Source organism: Lepidochelys kempii, chromosome 5 (assembly GCF_965140265.1).
Source record: "Lepidochelys kempii isolate rLepKem1 chromosome 5, rLepKem1.hap2, whole genome shotgun sequence".
NCBI classification, from domain to species: domain Eukaryota; kingdom Metazoa; phylum Chordata; order Testudines; family Cheloniidae; genus Lepidochelys; species Lepidochelys kempii.
The window spans coordinates 76,093,487-76,114,158 of record NC_133260.1 but is presented as its reverse complement, the minus strand read 5'-3'; the positions used below and the strand labels follow the sequence as shown (position 1 = coordinate 76,114,158).

Sequence of the window (20,672 nt, the reverse complement as noted above, 5' to 3'; positions counted from 1 at the left end):
ATAACAGAAATTAATAAAAGGATATCTTTAACCCAAAGAGATTAACCAAGAAGCATGCACACAACATGTTAACAAATACCTATGTTACTCTTCAGCAAGAGCATGCACAGGGCTTGCAAGGCAAATGAGCTGTTAGGACTTACTGCAATTCTCTCATACTACAGTTCTGAATGTATTTCAAGTCTGCATGAATGTATCTAATAGATAGCAATCATTTAAATCGTTCTATCACGTGAACACTATCCTAAAAAAACCCCAAAAACAATCTGTAGAGTTACCTTGGTGAAGTAGCTGGGCTCGATGGACAGGAGGAAGTGAGGTTGTCAGAAATGTGTGCAGCTGAACAGCCAGAAGGAATTTTAAGCCACATTCATCGAGAGTTTCTCCACCTATAAATAAAAACCAGTCATATTTTCACTGAAAGAAAATACATAGGAAAGAAACTGAAAAAATGGAAAATGACTATAAATAGCTTTGATTTCCCTTTACTAGACCATTATCTATGACATCACATTAAAAAAAAAAGAGCTCATGAATTCAGTGATTTATTCAACTCTTAACCCCCAAACTAAGATTCTAGTGACAAAGAAAAAAAGGCAAACTCAGGGTGGACTAGTGGCAGAAAAGGAAGCATACCCTGAGCAAGTTATGCTTTGCAGAGTAATCTAGAACTCTAAGAAAAAAAAATCATACTTTCCCTATTTTTTCCAATCAGTAACTAAAAACAATATGCTGCTTATTGTATCAAAGTATTATACAACTATTATGTTGGATAGAGGGAAAAAGCTTGGTTGATAAAGGAAAGTGCATTCGTATGACGGTGAGAGTTAATTTCTCAGGAAGAAACACTTCTGATTGATTTCTTTTCTTTAAATCTAAAGAAACACACAAAAATCTCTTTGGATCCTAATAACTGGATTTATAATCTAACTATAGCCACTCAACAGTGAACCAACCCCCAAATCACCCCCACCTAACCCACAAAAAACACCAATACAAATAATGAATTAATTCAGCTAGTCATTACATCAAAGCTGCAAAAGAACCTTAATGCCCCAGGAACATACCCTCAAACCTTCCCAAAAAGCCTATTAATTGTTCCCCCTTCTCCCAGCATGCCTGGAAGGTCATGTTTGGACTATTTCTGACCAAGGGCAAAGCAAGTCTGAGCCTTGGGCCCCTCACAGTGAGCACACATGATTCATGATAATATCAGTCAACAATGACAAATAAATGAAAATACTTCCAAACTTCATAACACTTTTTATTACAGAAATTAAGTTAAGAACTTTGCAATGTTTTTTTTAAAAAAGGACTGTTTACCTAAACAGCAGATGGTAAAATCTTGTTCGATAGTACATCATACTAGTACAACTCAATATTTAATACACTTATCTGGAAAGAAATATGAAAGACAATAAAAATCCTTACAAAAAGGCTTGTGAATTACAAGGGTATTGCCTATTACTTAAAATATATAGCTTACCCTGGTTTCTGTCCCTGCTTTCTCCAATATCAGTACTGGTAGTGGCAATTGTATCTGCCAAAGCCATCAGTGACATTTGCTCCATCCTGGTGAGACCTGGTAAGCTAGAATGCAGCAAGTGACGAGAAAGAACTTGGGCATGCTCTGGTCCAAAGTAAGTTGGGCTGTACTGAGAAAGGTCAATAACCTTCGGCTTTGTATTATCTTCATCTGCTTCAAACACAGTAAGATCATCTGTATTTAGGCTGGAGCTTTGAAAAAGATCTTCATAATTTTCATCTGGTAAACCATTTTGTTTATTTAAGTTATTTTGATTGTTGGATTTCTCTAAACAAAAATGTGAGCAGTCATCATCTGCAGCAAGCAACGCATACAAAGGAAGTGGTGGAACAGAGTCTATTTCTGTATAGTCTGTATTCTCAGTTTTGTTGAATGTCTTGGGGTCTCTTGCAGTGCTTCCACTAGCACTAATTGTAAGAGATCTAAGTCGCCGATCGTGATTAGGTTCAGATTCATTTATAGTAACAACTTCCCCAGCAATACATTTAACCAAATGAGACAGGATGGCTTTTGCTCTACGTACTTTACCAAGGTCCATAAGCTCTAGAAGCTGGAAAGGGTGGTACTGAGGTAAAGTTGGACATAATGCATGAGCTGCTTCAAAAAGACCAGAATCTTCCATTTCCACAGACAGATCAAACGCAGTTCTTTTTCCACTAAGTTTCTGTGCAAGACTTGTCATGGATCTGGTTAAGGTTCGCTTTGGTGGATGCAAGCCAGAACCAGCCGACTGGCTTTGTTTCATCAAGCTAGTGATAGATGGCGTGCTTCCACTGTAAGAATCGGTCGTAACGGACTCTTGTTTTGAAGGGGGCTGCCACTGAGAATAAACATGCATTTCACAATCCATCCCAACTACAAGGATGCCATCACGTACCCAAGATAAGGAAACTGGCAAAGGAAGTGATCCTTCTACTGAAGAAACTAAGTCCACGCAGCGTAGCAGTACAAACCTACAAAGGGATGTAACTTTTGCATTTTCCCACAGTGGTAATGCAGACATCTCCTTACTGCTTTGGTCATGCATTTTCCCAGCCAGTTGGCCAAACATATAAAGCTTTGATCCAATTCCTACTGTTAGGATATGTGATCCATCTTCCCTAGACATCCAGTCTAAGTGAACCAAATGCTTTGTGCTGGGCAAAATACTCTCATTGTTAGATAAATAAACTTCTTGTTTATTGTATGCCATTAAATTACTGTCAATACTAATGGCAGAGTCCAACATTGTGCTTATTTCATCTAAATGAAGAGTCTGTTCCAGAATCCAACATGATCCTCCTGTAGATTCACATTCAAAAATACTAACATGCATCATGAAATCTTGAGAATAGCGACTATTTTTAGATGTCATCTGCTTGTATGCTACAGCTAATCTATTTGTATGTGCACAACTAACTTCTATTGGCCTGCCTGGAACATTCACAGCACTACTGCTAAGAAGTCCATCCTCAACAAGTAATGGCCATTCTTCCCATATATATGTAACATTACTATTTACAGTATATTCTGGCGTAGAAGAAACCACTGACTCAGGAGTCACTCTGCATCTCCAGAACCTAACTTTTCCATCTGAGCAAGAAGTTGCCAGTAGATACGGGGCATGACAAACTGGATATATGGAAGAGGAACTCAGGTGTCCTAAAATTGAAACAGGACAAAAAAAAAAAAAGTTTCACATCAGGGTCAAACAACAAGTAATCATACATAAGTTTTTTGTTTTTTTTTAATACAAGTGTCAAACTAAATTCACTCAATTTTGTTAAAGCTAATACAATTTGGTTTTGGTTCATCTTACAAAGTATCTAGTACCTATTATTTTACTGACACAGAATAATGATTACAAGGATTCAGAGAGAAGAGGTGAAAGGAACAAGTTGAACACAGTTCTACAGCGACACTTTGGGGCGGGTGGGGGGAAGAATCTATGGAAACAAGCCCAGTTAAATGTTTAAAATTATTTCACATCTCTGAAATTTTAAAAACTCAATCCCCAATATGAACAGAAGCATTATATAAACAGTAACTTGTGACTTCAGATATTTTAAGCAATAAAAGCGAATTTTAGTATCGACAACACGGATAATCAGTGTTGGAACCTGATGACACCAAAAATATAGATCATTTGAATTATAGGGTCCAAAATAAATTGTGTACTAGTGACAAGCCATGACATGGATTTATAGCCCTTTAATTAAACATGGATTTCTCTGTCCATGTATACACATGGATCCATACCCCTCTTCCCCAGTGGCCACCAGAGAAGCTCAGACATGCTGCGGCTGCTGGATCTCTGAACATAGCTGGAGCTTTCATGCTGATGTATTTTTATAATCCATGTATGTGAAGTCACACAATTATGAAGTGTGCGCACTTCACACTGCAATCCAAGTACTATATGCTAGCTAGCTCAAAACACATACTCCCAATAAAGGGTCCAAATATCTTAAGTAGTCTTCATAGGAGAAGTTTATCAACATACATTATATTAAAAAATAAAGTCAATTTTCCAGACAAAACACATTTCACTACTCAGGACTGCATATAGCCTTTTACTTACAGAAATCCTTGGTCTAGAACAACATTTTTCACTGACTAGCTTCGGCAGGAGCTCTGTTGCAGCATTTGGGCCCCAGGAGTAAAAACCAAAACTTTATAGAACGATGTATTTTAGTTCCTTTCAAATCTGAGTTCCACGTTCTGAGTTCACAAGGTATTTGTTAATTTGTTGTTGTTTTAAAGTCTAATAACCCTGGAAACTCATGGAATACAGTATAACAAGATTTGTACTAGTTCTTTCCTACTTTTAAAATTACAGACCTGCTGATGGTTTAACACTTATTATTTCCACTCCTTCCGGTAAATTCAACTCTTGACTATAAACCATTTCCGAAGAGAGAGTCAGACGACTAGTACTTTGAAGGTTTGCTCTACAGGCCCGATATTTCTGCGTGAAGGGAGACTGGATCTTCTCTGGATCCGGAGAGGAAGAATATAGCTCTTCATGATGTGACACTGCTTCAGCTACATTTGAGTCTATTTTTTCATCTAAAAAAAAGTTTGTATTGTTAAGTGAAAGTTACCATAACATATGGCAATCGTTTTATGAAACACACAGCTGTCACTGAAAGAAGAGGGGATACAATTTTAAACTTGGTTTTGGTAAGAAGTGAGGACATCATAAAAGAGCTGGTTGTAGAACATAACCTTCAATGGAGTGATCGTGATTCAGTTTAAATGTAATGGCAGGTAACCAAAAAACAGGTCACCAACTCTTGTTTTTTATTTCAAAAGGAAATTAGTTGAAGAAGTCAACTGGACTGAACAGCTCAAGGACTTAAATGTGGAGCAGGCTTGGAATTTCTTCAAATCAACCATACAAAAACTGTCTGCAATTTGCATCTCAAGTAAGGGGGGGGGGGATTGTAGGAAGACGTGGCTGGATGAATAACCACTTCAGAGAGATTATTAGGGGTAAGCAGAGAACATATATGGAAAGGAAAAAGGAACTGATTTGCAAAGAAAGCTACATCTTGGAGGATAAAAAAATACAGGAATAAAGAGAGACTTGCTAAAAGTCAATCTGAACAAACTCTTGCCAAGAAAATTAAAAAAATAAGAGGAAAAGGTTTTGGTAGTTATATAAATAAAAAGAATAAGCAAGGATGAGATTCGGCTGCTATGCAGTGTGAACAGAACGGATATTTAACATAATCTAGGTATGGACCCAAAACCGAATGAATACTTTGCCTCATCTTTCAAAAATGATAATATTGAACATGCGCATAAAGGCAGAATGACTGATGGAAATGAGAGTGTACAGAAATGGAAATTGCCACATCAGAGGTGCAAGAAAAACCATAAGTTTAATGCACTCAAACTGTGAGGACTAGATAATTTCCACCCGAGAATATTGAAAGAACTGGCACATGAGATTGCTAGTCCAACAGACAGATTTATAAAAAATCCTTGCATTCAGAAACAGTAACATGACTGGACAATAGCTAACGTCTTACCTATATTTAAGAAAGAGAAAAAAGTGATACTGAGATCAGGCTCACAGATCTGTATTATGCAGGGCTTTAGAACAAATTGTGAAGGAAAGAATAATTAAATTCATGGAGGTACAGGGGATGTAATGCAATATGGGTTTACCAAAAGTAGATCATGCCAGACTAACCTGATTTCCTTCTTTGAGAAAATAACTGACTTTAAATTTTAGATGAGGGAAATTATTAGTTAAATTAGAAAAAATGGAGATTAGTATAAGATTTGTAAGGTGGACAAGGAACTAGATAAAGGGGAAAAGGCCATGGATTGTTCTGAAAGTGAACTATCAGGCTGGAGGGAGGTTACTAGTGCAGTTCCTCAAAGATCAGTCTTGGGACCAATCTTATTCAATACTTTTATTAATGACCTTACCACAAAAAAGCAGGAGTGCTAATTAAATATGCTCATGATACAAAGTTGGGAGGCATCATCAATACAGAGGAAGATGAGAATATTGTACAGGGAGATTTGGATGACCCTGAAGACTGGAGTGATGGAAATGGGTCAAAATTCAACAGTACAAAGTCCCTGCAAGCCCCTGCACTTAGGGTCTAAGAGTAAGAATTTCTGCTGCAATCTGGGGGCTTATCAGTTGGAAGCAACTGAGGAGAGAGATCTGGGTGCACTGGTAGATCACAGGATGATTATGAGTCACCAACATAATGCAGACATGAAAAAGGCAAATGTGCTCCTAGCCTGTACCAGGCAAGGCATTTCCAGTAGGGAAAAGAAGTACTAATGCATCTGAAAGAGGTAATAGGGTAAGACCGCATTTGGAATACGGTGTTAAATTCTGCAAAAAAAAAAAAAAAAAAAAAAAGAGTACTTGTGGCACCTTAGAGACTAACCAATTTATTTGAGCATAAGCTTTCGTGAGCTACAGCTCACTTCATCGGATGCATACTGTGAGCTGTAGCTCACAAAAGCTTATGCTCAAATAAATTGGTTAGTCTCTAAGGTGCCACAAGTACTCCTTTTCTTTTTGCGAATACAGACTAACACGGCTGTTACTCTGAAACCTGTTAAATTCTGGTCACCCATGTTCAAGGAAGATAAATTCAAACTGGAACAAAAGCAGAGAAGTTATTGAGGATGATCAGGGGAACTGAGAGGAAACTAGAAGAGTGTGGCTAGTTTAGCCCAGCAAGGATAAATATGACTATTCTCTAAAAGCATCTTGTGGGAGGGGAAAAAGAAAGCTATTTATTGTCCTGCTATACTGAAAGGAGGACAGGACACACATGATATGGTTTTAACCAGGCTGCAATTTTTATTATTATTAGATGTTTGGGACTACCCGTCAAATTAAAATATACAGTGCAGGTAACTCCATGTTCAATATCTACTCAGGGGGACTTTTGCCACCCCCCTCTTTTTTTAATCCAGGTCTTCCAGCCAACCCATTGCTGGGACCTTACCATTCCCTCCACCCCCGAACAAGGATTAACGCAGGCAATAAGAAAGGGCGGCTGGCTTCCTGCTGTACCACTCACAGGAACCCAAAGCCCCTCATTCCACTTCTTTAACAAACACCGCCTTTTTAAGCCCTTTACCAAACCATTTATCTGGTCACTGTATACCTCCCCTACAGAGTACTTGCACTGGACATCTGCCCCACACTTACATAATGAGTTGCAACATCATAGCCTTCTCTACTCACAATAACAAAGCCCACCCTGAACCTGCTGTGGGGAAGGCAAATAACCCCCCACTCCACTCCACCTTAGCCAATCTGGTGGTGAGGAAAAATTCCTTCCCAGCCCCCTTAGAAAGGGGTGACTAACATGATGCCCACAGCAGGTCCTGATTAAACCTGGTAGTTTGCCACCTCCACGAGGACGGAGGGTGCTGCTCTGCCTGGCATGGGAAAAAGGGGCTTCTCCCACCCGGCTTGCTCCTTTTCAACTCCACAGCCATTCTGGTTCCTGGGGATGAGTCAGTGTCACATGCTGACCCACTACCCTTTTGCTGCAGCCTCTGAGCCTCTCTCCCCCGCTCCCCCCCCCCCCCACCCCAAAGCACTATTTCCTTTCCTCTGGCAAGTTGGACAACATGCGTCTCCCCTCCTCCCCCACTTAAAGGTACAGTACAGTCAACCTCAAGGACAATGTTGTCACAAGAACAAATGTGTATCAAACTGGCAATGAAGAAATTCAGGCTGGAAATCAGAAGGAAGTTTCTAATCATTTCCCTCCCATTGCAGAGGCTTAAAGCACTTCAGTCCCTCCTATTCTCTGCCTTTGGAACATAACAGTCTAGTCTCCTGTCGGCTGTAATAGTTTGATCTAAATTTCAGTTGTTCGGTTTAGTGTGAAGTACCACGTGATTTTGGTGGCCCATGATATACAGGAGATCATACTAGAGCTGGTGGTCCTTTCTGGACCTAAACTCTATGACAGAATTTTTTAATCAAATGTAACGTGTCCTGTGAGTAAAAATCTTAACGATCCCTAAAAGCAGAACTTAACGCAACAAATTAACTTAACAAAATGGATTTTCAGAGTAGGGATGGATCAACCCTTACTGGACAAGCAACAAGTCCCACATGTCAAGTCCCTCTCAAATTTCTGAAGTGTTTGGAACTGCAAGCTTCAAACCCTGTATAATATAAAGCAATTAAACTATACTGATCCAAAAGAAATTAAATCTGTCAAAGAGGATGTGTACATTTGTTAAATGCATATCGTAACATGTAATATATATGCAAAATGGCACTAGTTTACTACAAACATTTTAGTTTATGCACGTTTACATTTGTAACTTTAAAACTGCATGACTGATATTCCTTTTTTTTTTTTTTTTTAAAAAGGAAATAGAACAAGTGCATGAGTCAACAGAAAGTAGAAACTAGGACAGGATTTACCTGGAAAAGCAGGAAGGAGGGACCAGACAAGGTATGGGTTTAGAAAGTAAAGGAGGATTAGAAACGATACACTTACCAACCTTGCTGGAAGGGAGTGTTACCCCTTTACCAGGCAGGGCTGTTGTAAGTTTGAAGATTGGTTTCCCTCCCCTACATACACAGGCTGTGACAGTATCAAAACTACATTGTCAGAACACAGGTTGAAGAAATTTTGCCTCTGCCGCACCACCACCTTTGTTATTGCCCAAGTCTGACTGTGTGGACAGGAACATTCACAGTTATGACAAGTTTCAGAGTAGCAGCCGTGTTAGTCTGTATTCGCAAAAAGAAAAGGAGTACTTGTGGCACCTTAGAGACTAACCAATTTATTTGAGCATAAGCTTTCGTGAGCTACAGCTCACTTCATCGGATGCATACTGTGGAAAGTACAGAAGATCTTTTTATACACACAAAGCATGAAAAAATGGGTGTTTATCACTACAAAAGGTTCTCTCCCCCCCCACCCCACTTTCCTGCTGGTAATAGCTTATCTCAAGTGATCACTCTCCTTACAATGTGTATGATAACCTGGATTTGTGCTGGAAATGGCCCAACTTGATTATCATACACATTGTAAGAAGAGTGATCACTTGAGATAAGCTAATACCAGCAGGAGAGTGGGGTGGGGAGGAGAGAAAACCTTTTGTAGTGGTAAACACCCATTTTTTCATGCTTTGTGTGTATAAAAAGATCTTCTATACTTTCCACAGTATGCATCCGATGAAGTGAGCTGTAGCTCACGAAAGCTTATGCTCAAATAAATTGGTTAGTCTCTAAAGTGCCACAAGTACTCCTTTTCTATTCACAGTTATCCTAGTTTAATAACAGCGGTCACAGGAGGCAGAAAACCTGCTTTTAGGCTTTGATAATTTTTAAGTGTGAACAGACACCCAGCCAGACATGCCAAATCCGCAGAGGGGAAAAAAAACAAACAAAACAAAACAGAAGTTGGGCTTGTTTTTGGCTTAACTAGCTTGTGGGTTGCTTATTGGCTAGTTTTTGGCTTGTAGCTTGTTGCTTCTTTTATTTATTTATTTATTTTGATTGGCTCCCAGCAAGCAGAGGCAAGGGGATGGGAAAAGAAAGTCAGGGGTGCACAGCGGGCCCACCACAATCCCAGACTATATGCCGGGGGGGGGGGAATCTAGTCACGTAGAGTGTTGGGATTCTTAGGGATTGGCTTGTTTTGGCCTTGTTTTGAAATGGAATTAGTTTGATTTCTGACTTACTGTGAAAGTCGGGGTGCTTATTTACCACATGAAAATTGGCAACTGTACAACTCAGCAGTTCTTTCTAATTCACTTAAAACTTATTTTTAAACCCTCAGCGTTAATGCAGTCTGCCATTCATGATTTAGAACTAAATACGTAGAAATCATGAATAAATTTTGTTCTACCATTTCTGAACTAAGGAGCAAAAGTAGTCTGAATCCTCACCACTAACAACTTAAAACAGCTGGATGGATTTTTCTCAACTAACAAAAATAAACACAGTTTGGGCTAAGACTAAGTATAAAAAGAAAATGTGAGACCTTTGAGCGAGAAAGAATAAGTTGTGATGGAAACCCAAAAGTAGCCTTTAGAGTAGCAATTGCTGATTGCTTTTTAGACAGTAGCTTCTTAAATATCCGAACAGAAAAAACAGTTCTAAAAATAGGAGGAATATCAGACAGTTACAAATAACTGATGTTTAACAATATTTTCACATTGTAACAAAAGGACTTACCTACTGAGACTGGAACGGACTTCAAGTGTAAGTTCCACATGTGTAACAATGAGCGGTTTTGAGAGTATTCAATTACTATTAAGTAAAATTTTTCAGAGAATCCATTTTGCAGGTTTTCTGTTGAAATTTGAAGTAACAAAGTTTTTAGTTCAACATCTAGTATAGCAATAGTTAGCAACTAACTTTTTCCCCTACCCCACTATATAACTATAGCACTAGTGCCTTTACAATTAAAAGAGTATAAAGATTCCAAGTAGTCAGCATCTTATACAGAAAATGTTCCTTCTGTTTATTTGGTTGTGGGTTTTTTGCTCCCTCTCTGATCCTGTTTTTGAAAGGTTAAATGAAAGTACTATCACTGATACAAACAAATCATTCAAGGGAAGAACACCACCAACTATGTTTAAAATATTAAATCTATGCAACAGCTTTTATTATATACTGTAGTATACAAAGTACTAATGAGCAGCATATATTTTCATTCTTCAGGTTGAAAGCATTGTGAACTATACAACTGTATGCTCAATTTTTAATCAAGTATTATGGATAAAGAAGTGTTAAATGTAGGAACAGTCACTGACTTCTGAGGCACTAGAAAAGAATGGTAGATTAAATTTTATACAAATTATTTACATCTAGTTTACAATTTACTTATGCTGTTACTAAAGCTAGCAGTCTGCAGACATACCATATCTTACACCTTAGCCCTTTTCGTCTTGTAGTTCTGTAGGCATGCAGTGGAGCGGTATTTAATTCCCTTATATATTTTATGTATATATTTTAGTTACAAGTTTAAAAGGGAAGCTGTCAGACTTTTTTTTAGAACCCTGTGTCCAAAGGAAGGGCTTAGCTGGTGGTAAGAATGATTGCTCATCAGAAAGGAGAGTTGGAAAGACTTACAGCCACTCCACTTCCTAGTGTCCTCTGGCACCATTCCCCTACCTTAACATTAAACACGGGACTCAGCTATCTATTTGCCTTTCATAATATCACAAAATAGTATGGGAAGCTACACATCCTGCATCTCCCAGATCCTGCAAGAGGGCCTACTGTACAAAAGACTAATGTTTTCAACAAGTGCCTCTCTCTGTACTAAAAGCCAGTGGCGTTATACAGTATTTCCTACCATATACAAAGGGTACTGTTAGGATATAGATATTCAGGCCTGTCTGTAAAGGCCTATACGCTAAGAATTTAGGTGTATTCTTATCACTTGGCTGGTTATAGCGGTACAAAAGAAAGAATCAAAATCACTGTCTGCCGGTGTAAGGGCCTTCTCTTACTGTGACAGTTTGAGGCCCTGTGCTTAGGCAGCCATAAGCTGGGAAGCGAACAGTCACATCCTCACATTCCAAACTAGTCACATTGAAATAAGGTGCTATTGGGCTGTTAGGAATACAATCTTGTCCTGATAATGCCTGTCACCTCCAGAGAAAGAGAAGTGCCTAGAAAATATAAAAGGAAACTTAGTTTGATAGCATCCTGTCTGGCAAGAACTCACTTATCAATAGCTGGGATGTGAAATCCTCACTTCTGTATTGTTTTGTCATTATAGTTCCCACTTTGCTATTGTTTGTCTGTATAATCTCTGTCTGGTTCTGTGATTGTTCCTGTCTGCTGTATAATTAATTTTGCTGGATGTAAACTAATTAAGGTGGTGGGATATAGTTGGTTACATAATCATGTTAGGATTGGTTAGTTAAATTTCAGGAAAATGATTGGTTAAGGTATAGCTAAGCAGAACTCAAGTTTCACTATATAGTCTGCAGTCAATCAGGAGGGTGAGGGGGTGGGTGTGTAGGTGGGGGAGATGGGAACAGGGAATGGGGGTGGGGAAATTGGAATCATGTTTTGCTAAGAGCAGGAATGGGAACAGGGACACAGGTGTAAGGCTCTGTGGTTTCAGAGCTGGGAAGGAGGATACTAAGGAAGGAAACTGGAATCATGCTTGCTGGAGGTTCACCCCAATAAACATCAAATTGTTTGCACCTTTGGACTTCAGGTACTGTTGCTCTCTGTTCATGCGAGAAGGACCAGGGAAGTAAGTGGGTGAAGGAATAAGCCCCCTAACAGGTACCTCTTGGTAAAATGCTTCCTTGCCTTAGACCCTTAGTCCATTTCCTCAAGGAAAAGGAAAGTAGTTTGTGTTCCATTTGTCATTTTGTTCCATACATTTGAACTTGTATTCCAATAAAATCAAGCAGATCTTGGATATATATATATATTTTCTGAAGTGCAATATAAGTGAAGTGCAGAAAGTCATTATCTCCAAACAAATCAATACCCCCCTTTGATACATTCTTCACATCATGTTACTGAATTAAACAGTTAATGCTGCTTTACCAAAGTCTGCTAAAGAGTTGTTCTTTTCAGGTATTTTCTCCTCATCGTTATTCAAAATGAAGTCTTCTTGAAAAACATGAAGTAACTGTGTTTTTCTGCCATGCTAAATTAAAAGACAAACAGTAAATAAATGAAGAGAGACATGGAATCTCTTATGTCTAAGCTAATATCATTAAAAAATTGACAGGACCAACCAAAATAATGAACAAAATGTATCTGCGATACCTATAATTCTCTCTGCATATGGGCAAAGGTCAGGTAGTTGGGGGTAGTTTGTACCTCTCAAAACAGTATTGGTTTCATCATCACTGAACATGGAAAGTTACAGATGTAATGCTCAATTTTAATACCTTTTTAAATTAAGTAAATGAATGTTCTTCTCCACCATAAAATGTTTGCAGAAAAAATATCTTACTTACAAGCTCTGTAATAGCATCCAACTCTACAATGCATCCTGGCCTTGCAGTAGACTGTTGACTTATGATGTTAAAAACTTCACCAACATATTTCTGTAAAAATACAGTAATACAAGCAATATTGAAGGATTTTTTTTTAAAGTTCAACTCCAAAAGTTGATTAAAATATCCACTGCATGCATCTGATGAAGTGAGCTGTAGCTCACGAAAGCTTATGCTCAAATAAATTTGTTAGTCTCTAAGGTGCCCCAAATACTCCTTTTCTTTTTGCGGATACAGACTAACACGGCTGCTACTCTGATACCTGATGTTTGATATTTTAATTTTGGCATAGTGTTTTTATTTTTTGTGGTTCACTTACTCAAAGTCAGGGTTGAAAGAAGTTCAGTTTAACAAAGTGAGATTTATTAAAGCCAAAGAGATTTATTTACATTCTATGGAAGTCTCCAGAGACTCTGAACTTTTACAGAAATCTCTTTCACTGCTAGGCATTTTGTTTTGTTAATTCTGTAGCAATAGTACACATGATTATATCTAATTTACAATGTTATGGGAATTTAAGTAAAGCACTTCTGTGAGGACACAATAGGAAGAATGTTAACGCTGAAGTGCCACAGAATCTTTAAAGGCTTCTCATGAAAGATACCTCCTTGCACTAGGCTGACACAGCAGTTCAGTACTTGCAAAAAGAAAAGGAGTACTTGTGGCACCTTAGAGACTAACCAATTTATTTGAGCATGAGCTTTCGTGAACTACAGCTCACTTCATCGGATGCATACCGTGGAAACTGCAGAAGACATTATATACACACAGAGACCATGAAACAATACCTCCTCCCACCCCACAGATGGGCTATTACCAGCAGGAGAGTGAGTTTGTGTGTGGGGGGGTGGAGGGTGAGAAAACCTGGATTTGTGCTGGAAATGGCCCAACTTGATGATCACTTTAGATAAGTGATTACCAGCAGGACAGTGGGGTGGGAGGAGGTATTGTTCCATGGTCTCTGTGTGTATATAATGTCTTCTGCAGTTTCCACGGTATGCATCCGATGAAGTGAGCTGTAGCTCACGAAAGCTCATGCTCAAATAAATTGGTTAGTCTCTAAGGTGCCCCAAATACTCCTTTTCTTTTTGCGAATACAGACTAACACGGCTGTTACTCTGAAAGCAGTTCAGTACTGACTCACAGGGAAGTTCCACTTATTGAATCATCAAAACTACTTCTTACAGCATTAGGTGTTTCTTGGAGATTTTCCAGGCAAGTAGTAGTGACTTGGCTCAACAATGCTGAGCTTTGGAGATCCGACATCACAATGGAGTATGGCTGCAATGCTGTAAGATTCTATTATATCTGCAGATTGACTTTATAACAGAGTTTTGCAAAGTTCTTAGTGTTCTTCAATTACCAAGTCTGACAAACCAATTTATGAGTTATAATGATGATGTAATTTATATGTTTAAGAAAAGTTAAGTTTATACTTACAGAAATTTCAGGATTGGATAGCTCACACAAAAGCTTTTTAGCATCTATTATAGCCTGATATAATCTCAGATACTGTCCATCACTTGCCACAAAGCAAGCACTTGGAGAATTGCAGTATGCACCTGAAAAGTATTTATGAACAATCAGTTCAATATTTCACTGAATACATACTAGCTCCTTCCCTATTTTTGGCAAGAAGCAAATCACAAGAATTTATTATTAAAGAGTTAAAACAGAAGAAAGCAGAACTTGTTTCTCATTGATCTAATTTGTATTTAGATATTTATTAATAAACGTGTTCATACGCAAGAAATATGAAGAAGATTTAATACTGAACTTTACCAAAAGGAACTAAACTCCAATCTGCTCATTGAAGGAGACACTACCCTCGAGAGTAGTACTCTCCTTGTCTGTATTAATATTTTTCAACCCCTACCCACTAACATTAACATTTATGCATTTTAAAAAAAAACAAACGTTTAGATCTAAGGTTTTAAAACAAAGGGCAGTGACCTTCTCTTTAGCTTGTAAAACATCTCTAGTGCCATATAAATAAGAGGGCAGAAAATATCCAGTGGCTTTTTATAAGCTTACCAAAATTAAAGGGAATTTTTTCTGAAATTTTAGTCTGGGTTATCTTTCAGAAAATCCACACTTTAGAAACCAACCAGAGATAATTTAAAAGTTCCATCATTCAACATATTTAGATTCTCCATACCACTAGCATCATTTTTTTCCTATTCTAGTTGTTTTAACAACTGAAGATTTTAAATATTCTAATTAACTCAGAAAACTTACCGAGACAGTAACTGGGTATAAGTGTAGGCAGCCATGCCACATTAGAAAAAGCTGAAATATGGAGAGAATTAATTCGTGCAAGTTCAGAAACTCCTCCAGAAAAGGATAATGGACCAACTGGATCAACTCGCCAAAGAATAAGCTCACTATAAACTGCATTGGGATCCTGGGATGTTACACTTCTAGTGCCTCTATTCTGAGATCTTAAAGGCGACTGTCCAGAATTTGAAGTATCATTTGTCTGTTTTGTGCTGTCAACATCCGGTGATCTTAAAGCATTATGATGAGAAGTTGTCAGCAGCAAGGGTAACACTGAATGACAAGCCAAGTCATTAAGATGAAAACGGTGACCACAATATCGAGATTTATGTGAAATACTGAGCACAGTAGAAAAAGCAGATTCCTCTGAAAAACTAACTAGCCATTGGTTTAAAGACCCATCTGCATGTTTTGAAATCATCATAACATTGGGGGTGAAGATACTTAATTTTAAACTGTTAGTTGATTTACTGTGGGCAGAAGAGATAAGCATAGATGAGGAACGTGTAAGGCCAAGGGGCTTCTGTTTGCCTTGCTGAATAGCGAGGTCAACATTCTTGGTGCAGGCATACATCACTATACTTCTGCAAAGAGAATTTGCATCACCTGTTGGAAATGCTACTGGAATTCTTGAAACAAAAGATACCTAGAATTAAAGGGGAAAAATAATATGTATTAGAACAAATAAGGAGGATATTAATGTACTCCTCATTGAATAATAAATATATATTTGAATCCAAAAAAGCCATAATACCTGCACCTGGCGAAACATACCAGGCTGATATTCATCTAACCAGTCCACATGCCATACCAGCAATGAACCATCCATGGGATGAATACTGAATAGCATGTCCGCATTTTTGCTCCACTCAGACAACAGTATTTCAATCTCATGATCAATAGCAGCAGAAGATACAGAAACAAAGCCAGATTTTGGAACAGTTTTCTCACTACCCAGCTCTTTCTTCTCTTGATTTCCTTTTTGATCTTCTCCACTATCATCAGCTTCTGGCAGAAGGACACACATATAAAGTAAAGAAACCCATGAATGAAAGCTACATTTGGAAATTAAAATCTTATAGGCAACATTGCTTGGTTATTCAAAACTTCCTTTTAAGTCTCTTGTAAACCATTCATACAAACATGGATTTAAGCAAATTGAAAGGGTAATGATTTAATCTCTAAACCAAGTTAATGCTACATAATTTAATATATTCCTATATTTGACTGAGAAAAGTGTAGGAAGTTATATTATGTACGTCAAGCTATTTTACAACATCTTCCTACTATAATATGTATTTCTCATCTAAATACATTAGTCTTAAAGTCTCTTTATGAAGTTTAGTTATTTATATTACATTGGTAAGCATGATAGCTAAGCACTTAACAGTTTCAAATTATTAAAACTTAACAGAAATAGACTTTTTACAATTTACTTGCAGTTCCCTTGTGTAGCACATTCAGAACAAAACCTGTCAATTTGAATTTACATAAGTTTTAATGCTAGTTGCTTTATTGGTTTTAAATATAATTATTAAAGCTCAAAATCATATGCAATTTTTCTTTTCATTTCAAATGTGTAAATTAACTTCAGTCAGTTTTGGAAAGGAAAAAATATTTCATATCTTGGAAAAATCACATTATTCTTAAATAGACAATTACATAAAATAGTGTTACTTCCAGGAATAATTCAGGATCAGCGGCACTGCTATGGGTACCCACATGGCCCCACAGTATGCCAACATTTTTATGGCTGATTTAGAACAACGCTTCCTCAGCTCTCGTCCCCTAAAGCCCCTACTCTACTTGCGCTATATTGATGACATCTTCATCATCTGGACCCATGGAAAAGAAGCCCTTGAGGAATTCCACCATGATTTCAACAATTTCCATCCCACCACCAACCTCAGCCTGGTCCAGTCCACACAAGAGATCCACTTCCTGGACACTACAGTGCTAATAAACAATGGTCACATAAACACCACCCTATACCGGAAACCTACTGACCGCTATTCCTACCTGCATGCCTCCAGCTTTCACCCTGACCACACCACACGATCCATCGTCTACAGCCAAGCTCTGCGATACAACCGCATTTGCTCCAACCCCTCAGACAGAGACAAACACCTACAAGATCTCTGTCAAGCTTTCTTACAACTACAATACCCACCTGCAGAAGTAAAGAAACAGATTGATAGAGCCAGAAGAGTTCCCAGAAGTTACCTACTACAGGACAGGCCTAACAAAGAAAATAACAGAACGCCACTAGCCGTCACCTTCAGCCCCCAACTAAAACCCCTCCAACGCATTATTAAGGATCTACAACCTATCCTAAAGGATGACCCAACACTCTCACAAATCTTGGGAGACAGGCCAGTCCTTGCCTACAGACAGCCCCACAACCTGAAGCAAATACTCACCAACAACCACATACCACACAACAGAACCACTAACCCAGGAACTTATCCTTGCAACAAAGCCCGTTGCCAATTGTGCCCACATATCTATTCAGGGGACACCATCACAGGGCCTAATAACATCAGCCACACTATCTGAGGCTCGTTCACCTGCACATCCACCAATGTGATATATGCCATTATGTGCCAGCAATGCCCCTCTGCCATATACATTGGTCAAACTGGACAGTCTCTACGTAAAAGAATAAATGGACACAAATCAGATGTCAAGAATTATAACATTCATAAACCAGTCGGAGAACACTTCAATCTCTCTGGTCACGCAATCACAGACATGAAGGTCGCTATCTTAAAACAAAAAAACTTCAAATCCAGACTCCAGCGAGAAACTGCTGAATTGGAATTCATTTGCAAATTGGATACTATTAATTTAGGCTTAAATAGAGACTGGGAGTGGCTAAGTCATTATGCAAGGTAGCCTGTTTCCTCTTGTTTTTTCCTACCCCCCCCCCCCCCAGATGTTCTGGTTTAACTTGGATTTAAACTTGAAGAGTGGTCAGTTTGGATGAGCTATTACCAGCAGGAGAGTGAGTTTGTGTGTGTATGGGGGTGGGGGGGATGTGAGAAAACCTGGATTTGTGCAGGAAATAGCCCAACTTGATTGTCATGCACATTGTATAAAGAGTTGTCACTTTGGATGGGCTATCACCAGCAGGAGAGTGAATTTGTGTGGGGGGGTGGAGGGTGAGAAAACCTGGATTTGTGCTGGAAATGGCCCACCTGATGATCACTTTAGATAAGCTATTACCAGCAGGACAGTGGGGTGGGAGGAGGTATTGTTTCATATTCTCTGTGTATATATAAAGCCTGCTGCAGTTTCCACGATATGCATCTGAGGAAGTGAGCTGTAGCTCACGAAAGCTTATGCTCTAATAAATTGGTTAGTCTCTAAGGTGCCACAAGTACTCCTTTTCTTTTTTCAGGCGACTGAGGAACTTGAACAGAGGACTTAAAATAATTCCTCCCAGCTGTCAGTCAGTCCTACACAGGGATTCAGGCCATAATGATACTATCATGCAGGTTAGTTGAAACTCAAGTGCTTTGTAGCTTGTGGGACATATTTACAATTTTACCTCAAGAATGTGTCCCACAATTAACATATGAGTTGTGAGGGTATCAACAGTATAATTATTTGTATTCTACTTACTATTTTTTATATCAAACAACCTTGCAACATACAAATACACAGTAACATTAAGTTACTTTACTGTCCTTAATTTTTCTTGAAATGGAACCTGTTGAACATGTATGTAGAACAGTGGTTTTCAAGCTGGGGTCTGCAGAATATGTTTAAGGGGTCTGTGAAATGTTGTTACCACCACAGAACAGTGGTTTTCAACCTGGGGTCCGCAGACTATGTCTAAGATTTCCAAAGGGGTCCACACTGCCGTTTCAAATTTTTGGGGGCCCACAGATGAAAAAAGGTTGAAAACCACTGGTGTAAAACAAGTGAAGAGGTCATAATGTGTGTCAGATAATGGACATTAGCTCTAATTACATTGTAACATTAGAGATTCAATGTAAATATGAAAATAAGCGGTTCACAACCGTATTTAATTGCACCAAATAAATCTATGAACTCACAAGTCCTATATTCTGATGCCTACTTATTACAATACTGTATCCCTACAGAAAAGCATCCAGATTAGCAGTGCAAAGATTAAGAGGACGTAGCTGATTTAACTTCAGGTACTCAAAAACTCAGGAAGTAGTATTAACTAATTTAAACATTTGGTTTACTTAACAAAATTACAGCACATTATAAAGAACAAACATATCTATGATATGCATTTTACCTTCATCTGATTTGCCATCCAACTGATTTGGCTCTTCAGTGCTGGTCTCTGAAGAATGCTGCTCAAAGCTCTTTTTAAGCTGCTGCAAAAATACTTCCATGGACAGGGTAAAATGCAGTTCTTTATTGTTCAGCCAGTGCACTACAAAAGGCCCACTTTTCTCTTCATTCTCACTGAGACTCAGAGAGGTGATAGAAGGGAGTAGAGGAATGTCTGCAATGCCAAGAAGTTAATGTGATTTCCAAAAGAGGAAGAGGTAGTGGTAATGTGTTTTTCCTCGTACCAGTGAAAAAGGCAAAAGTTATACAAACACGTGCAAGCCTAACCCTGCTTCACCCTGAGGGATTCTACCACCATTTCCCCTGGGCAGATCTTCTGCTCTCAAAAGGCCCTATATGTCATGGTTTACACCAGCAGAAGCCACCACAGATCTCAGGTGATTTTAGCCCACTGTATATTGTGTTTTGTAGAGCAGGGATTTCACAGATATTTACCAATCCCCAATACTTTACACTATCTGCTAGGGAACCACTATTATACATGCAACGGACACAAAGTAAATGACACAAACAAGTTTCAGATGGATATTTTATAATTTTGTACGATCTGAAAAATAGGATGCAAGAGTGCAGCCACTTGTGACACTGCTGAGAATTCTCACATGGCCCACCTGGCAGCAGCAGGCTCTTCTTATCTGTAAATCCCCCTTCTCCTCCCCCACAAGTTCTCCCATATTCCCATTTAATACAGCAGTGCAATGTGCTGAGGCAGCTACAAATTAAACATCCTGTCAGACAAAGAACTTTTGAGTGCAAATATGCTCTTTTCTCCATGGAAATTGGTACTGCCTTTAAACTGCTCAAGCAGGTAGTTATGCCAGGGTCACAACAAGGAAATAGAAAACAAAGAAATATAGGAAGAATGAGGGGAAAGGAGGAGAGTGCACAGGGAATAAAATCACGAAAAGAGAAATGTAGACGCAGACAAGAAATTTCAATTCTTCCAGAATAAGGTTCCCTTGTTAGTTAACCACAGAGGGCCAGCTCTCAAGATCATGAATCTGGCATTAAGATGCGTTACAAGGTAGAATTAAAATTA

The 20,672-nt window shown here is 38.5% G+C and overlaps 1 protein-coding gene across 6 annotated transcripts in view; it reads right to left on the bottom strand.

The window, feature by feature from the left end:
• The window catches only part of DMXL1 (Dmx like 1), a 146,205-nt gene that overhangs the window by 74,149 nt on the left and 51,384 nt on the right, over positions 1 to 20,672 (bottom strand). For 4 of the 6 annotated variants that reach the window (XR_012159032.1, XM_073344776.1, XM_073344772.1 and 1 more), the window contains exons 10-19: positions 19,575 to 19,787; positions 16,056 to 16,309; positions 15,263 to 15,947; positions 14,465 to 14,586; positions 12,986 to 13,075; positions 12,567 to 12,669; positions 10,224 to 10,340; positions 4,367 to 4,594; positions 1,487 to 3,187; positions 279 to 389 (exon numbers count right to left, since the gene is read on the bottom strand). Coding sequence is in view for 5 of the 6 variants with exons in the window: in XM_073344776.1 (XP_073200877.1) it covers positions 279 to 389; positions 1,487 to 3,187; positions 4,367 to 4,594; positions 10,224 to 10,340; positions 12,567 to 12,669; positions 12,986 to 13,075; positions 14,465 to 14,586; positions 15,263 to 15,947; positions 16,056 to 16,309; positions 19,575 to 19,787 (3,624 nt within the window). In the remaining variant the exon portion in view is untranslated. Of the gene's footprint in view, positions 1 to 278; positions 390 to 1,486; positions 3,188 to 4,366; positions 4,595 to 10,223; positions 10,341 to 12,566; positions 12,670 to 12,985; positions 13,076 to 14,464; positions 14,587 to 15,262; positions 15,948 to 16,055; positions 16,310 to 19,574; positions 19,788 to 20,672 lie in introns of those variants that run through there. The other 2 variants (XM_073344773.1, XM_073344777.1) reach the window with 2 other exon arrangements.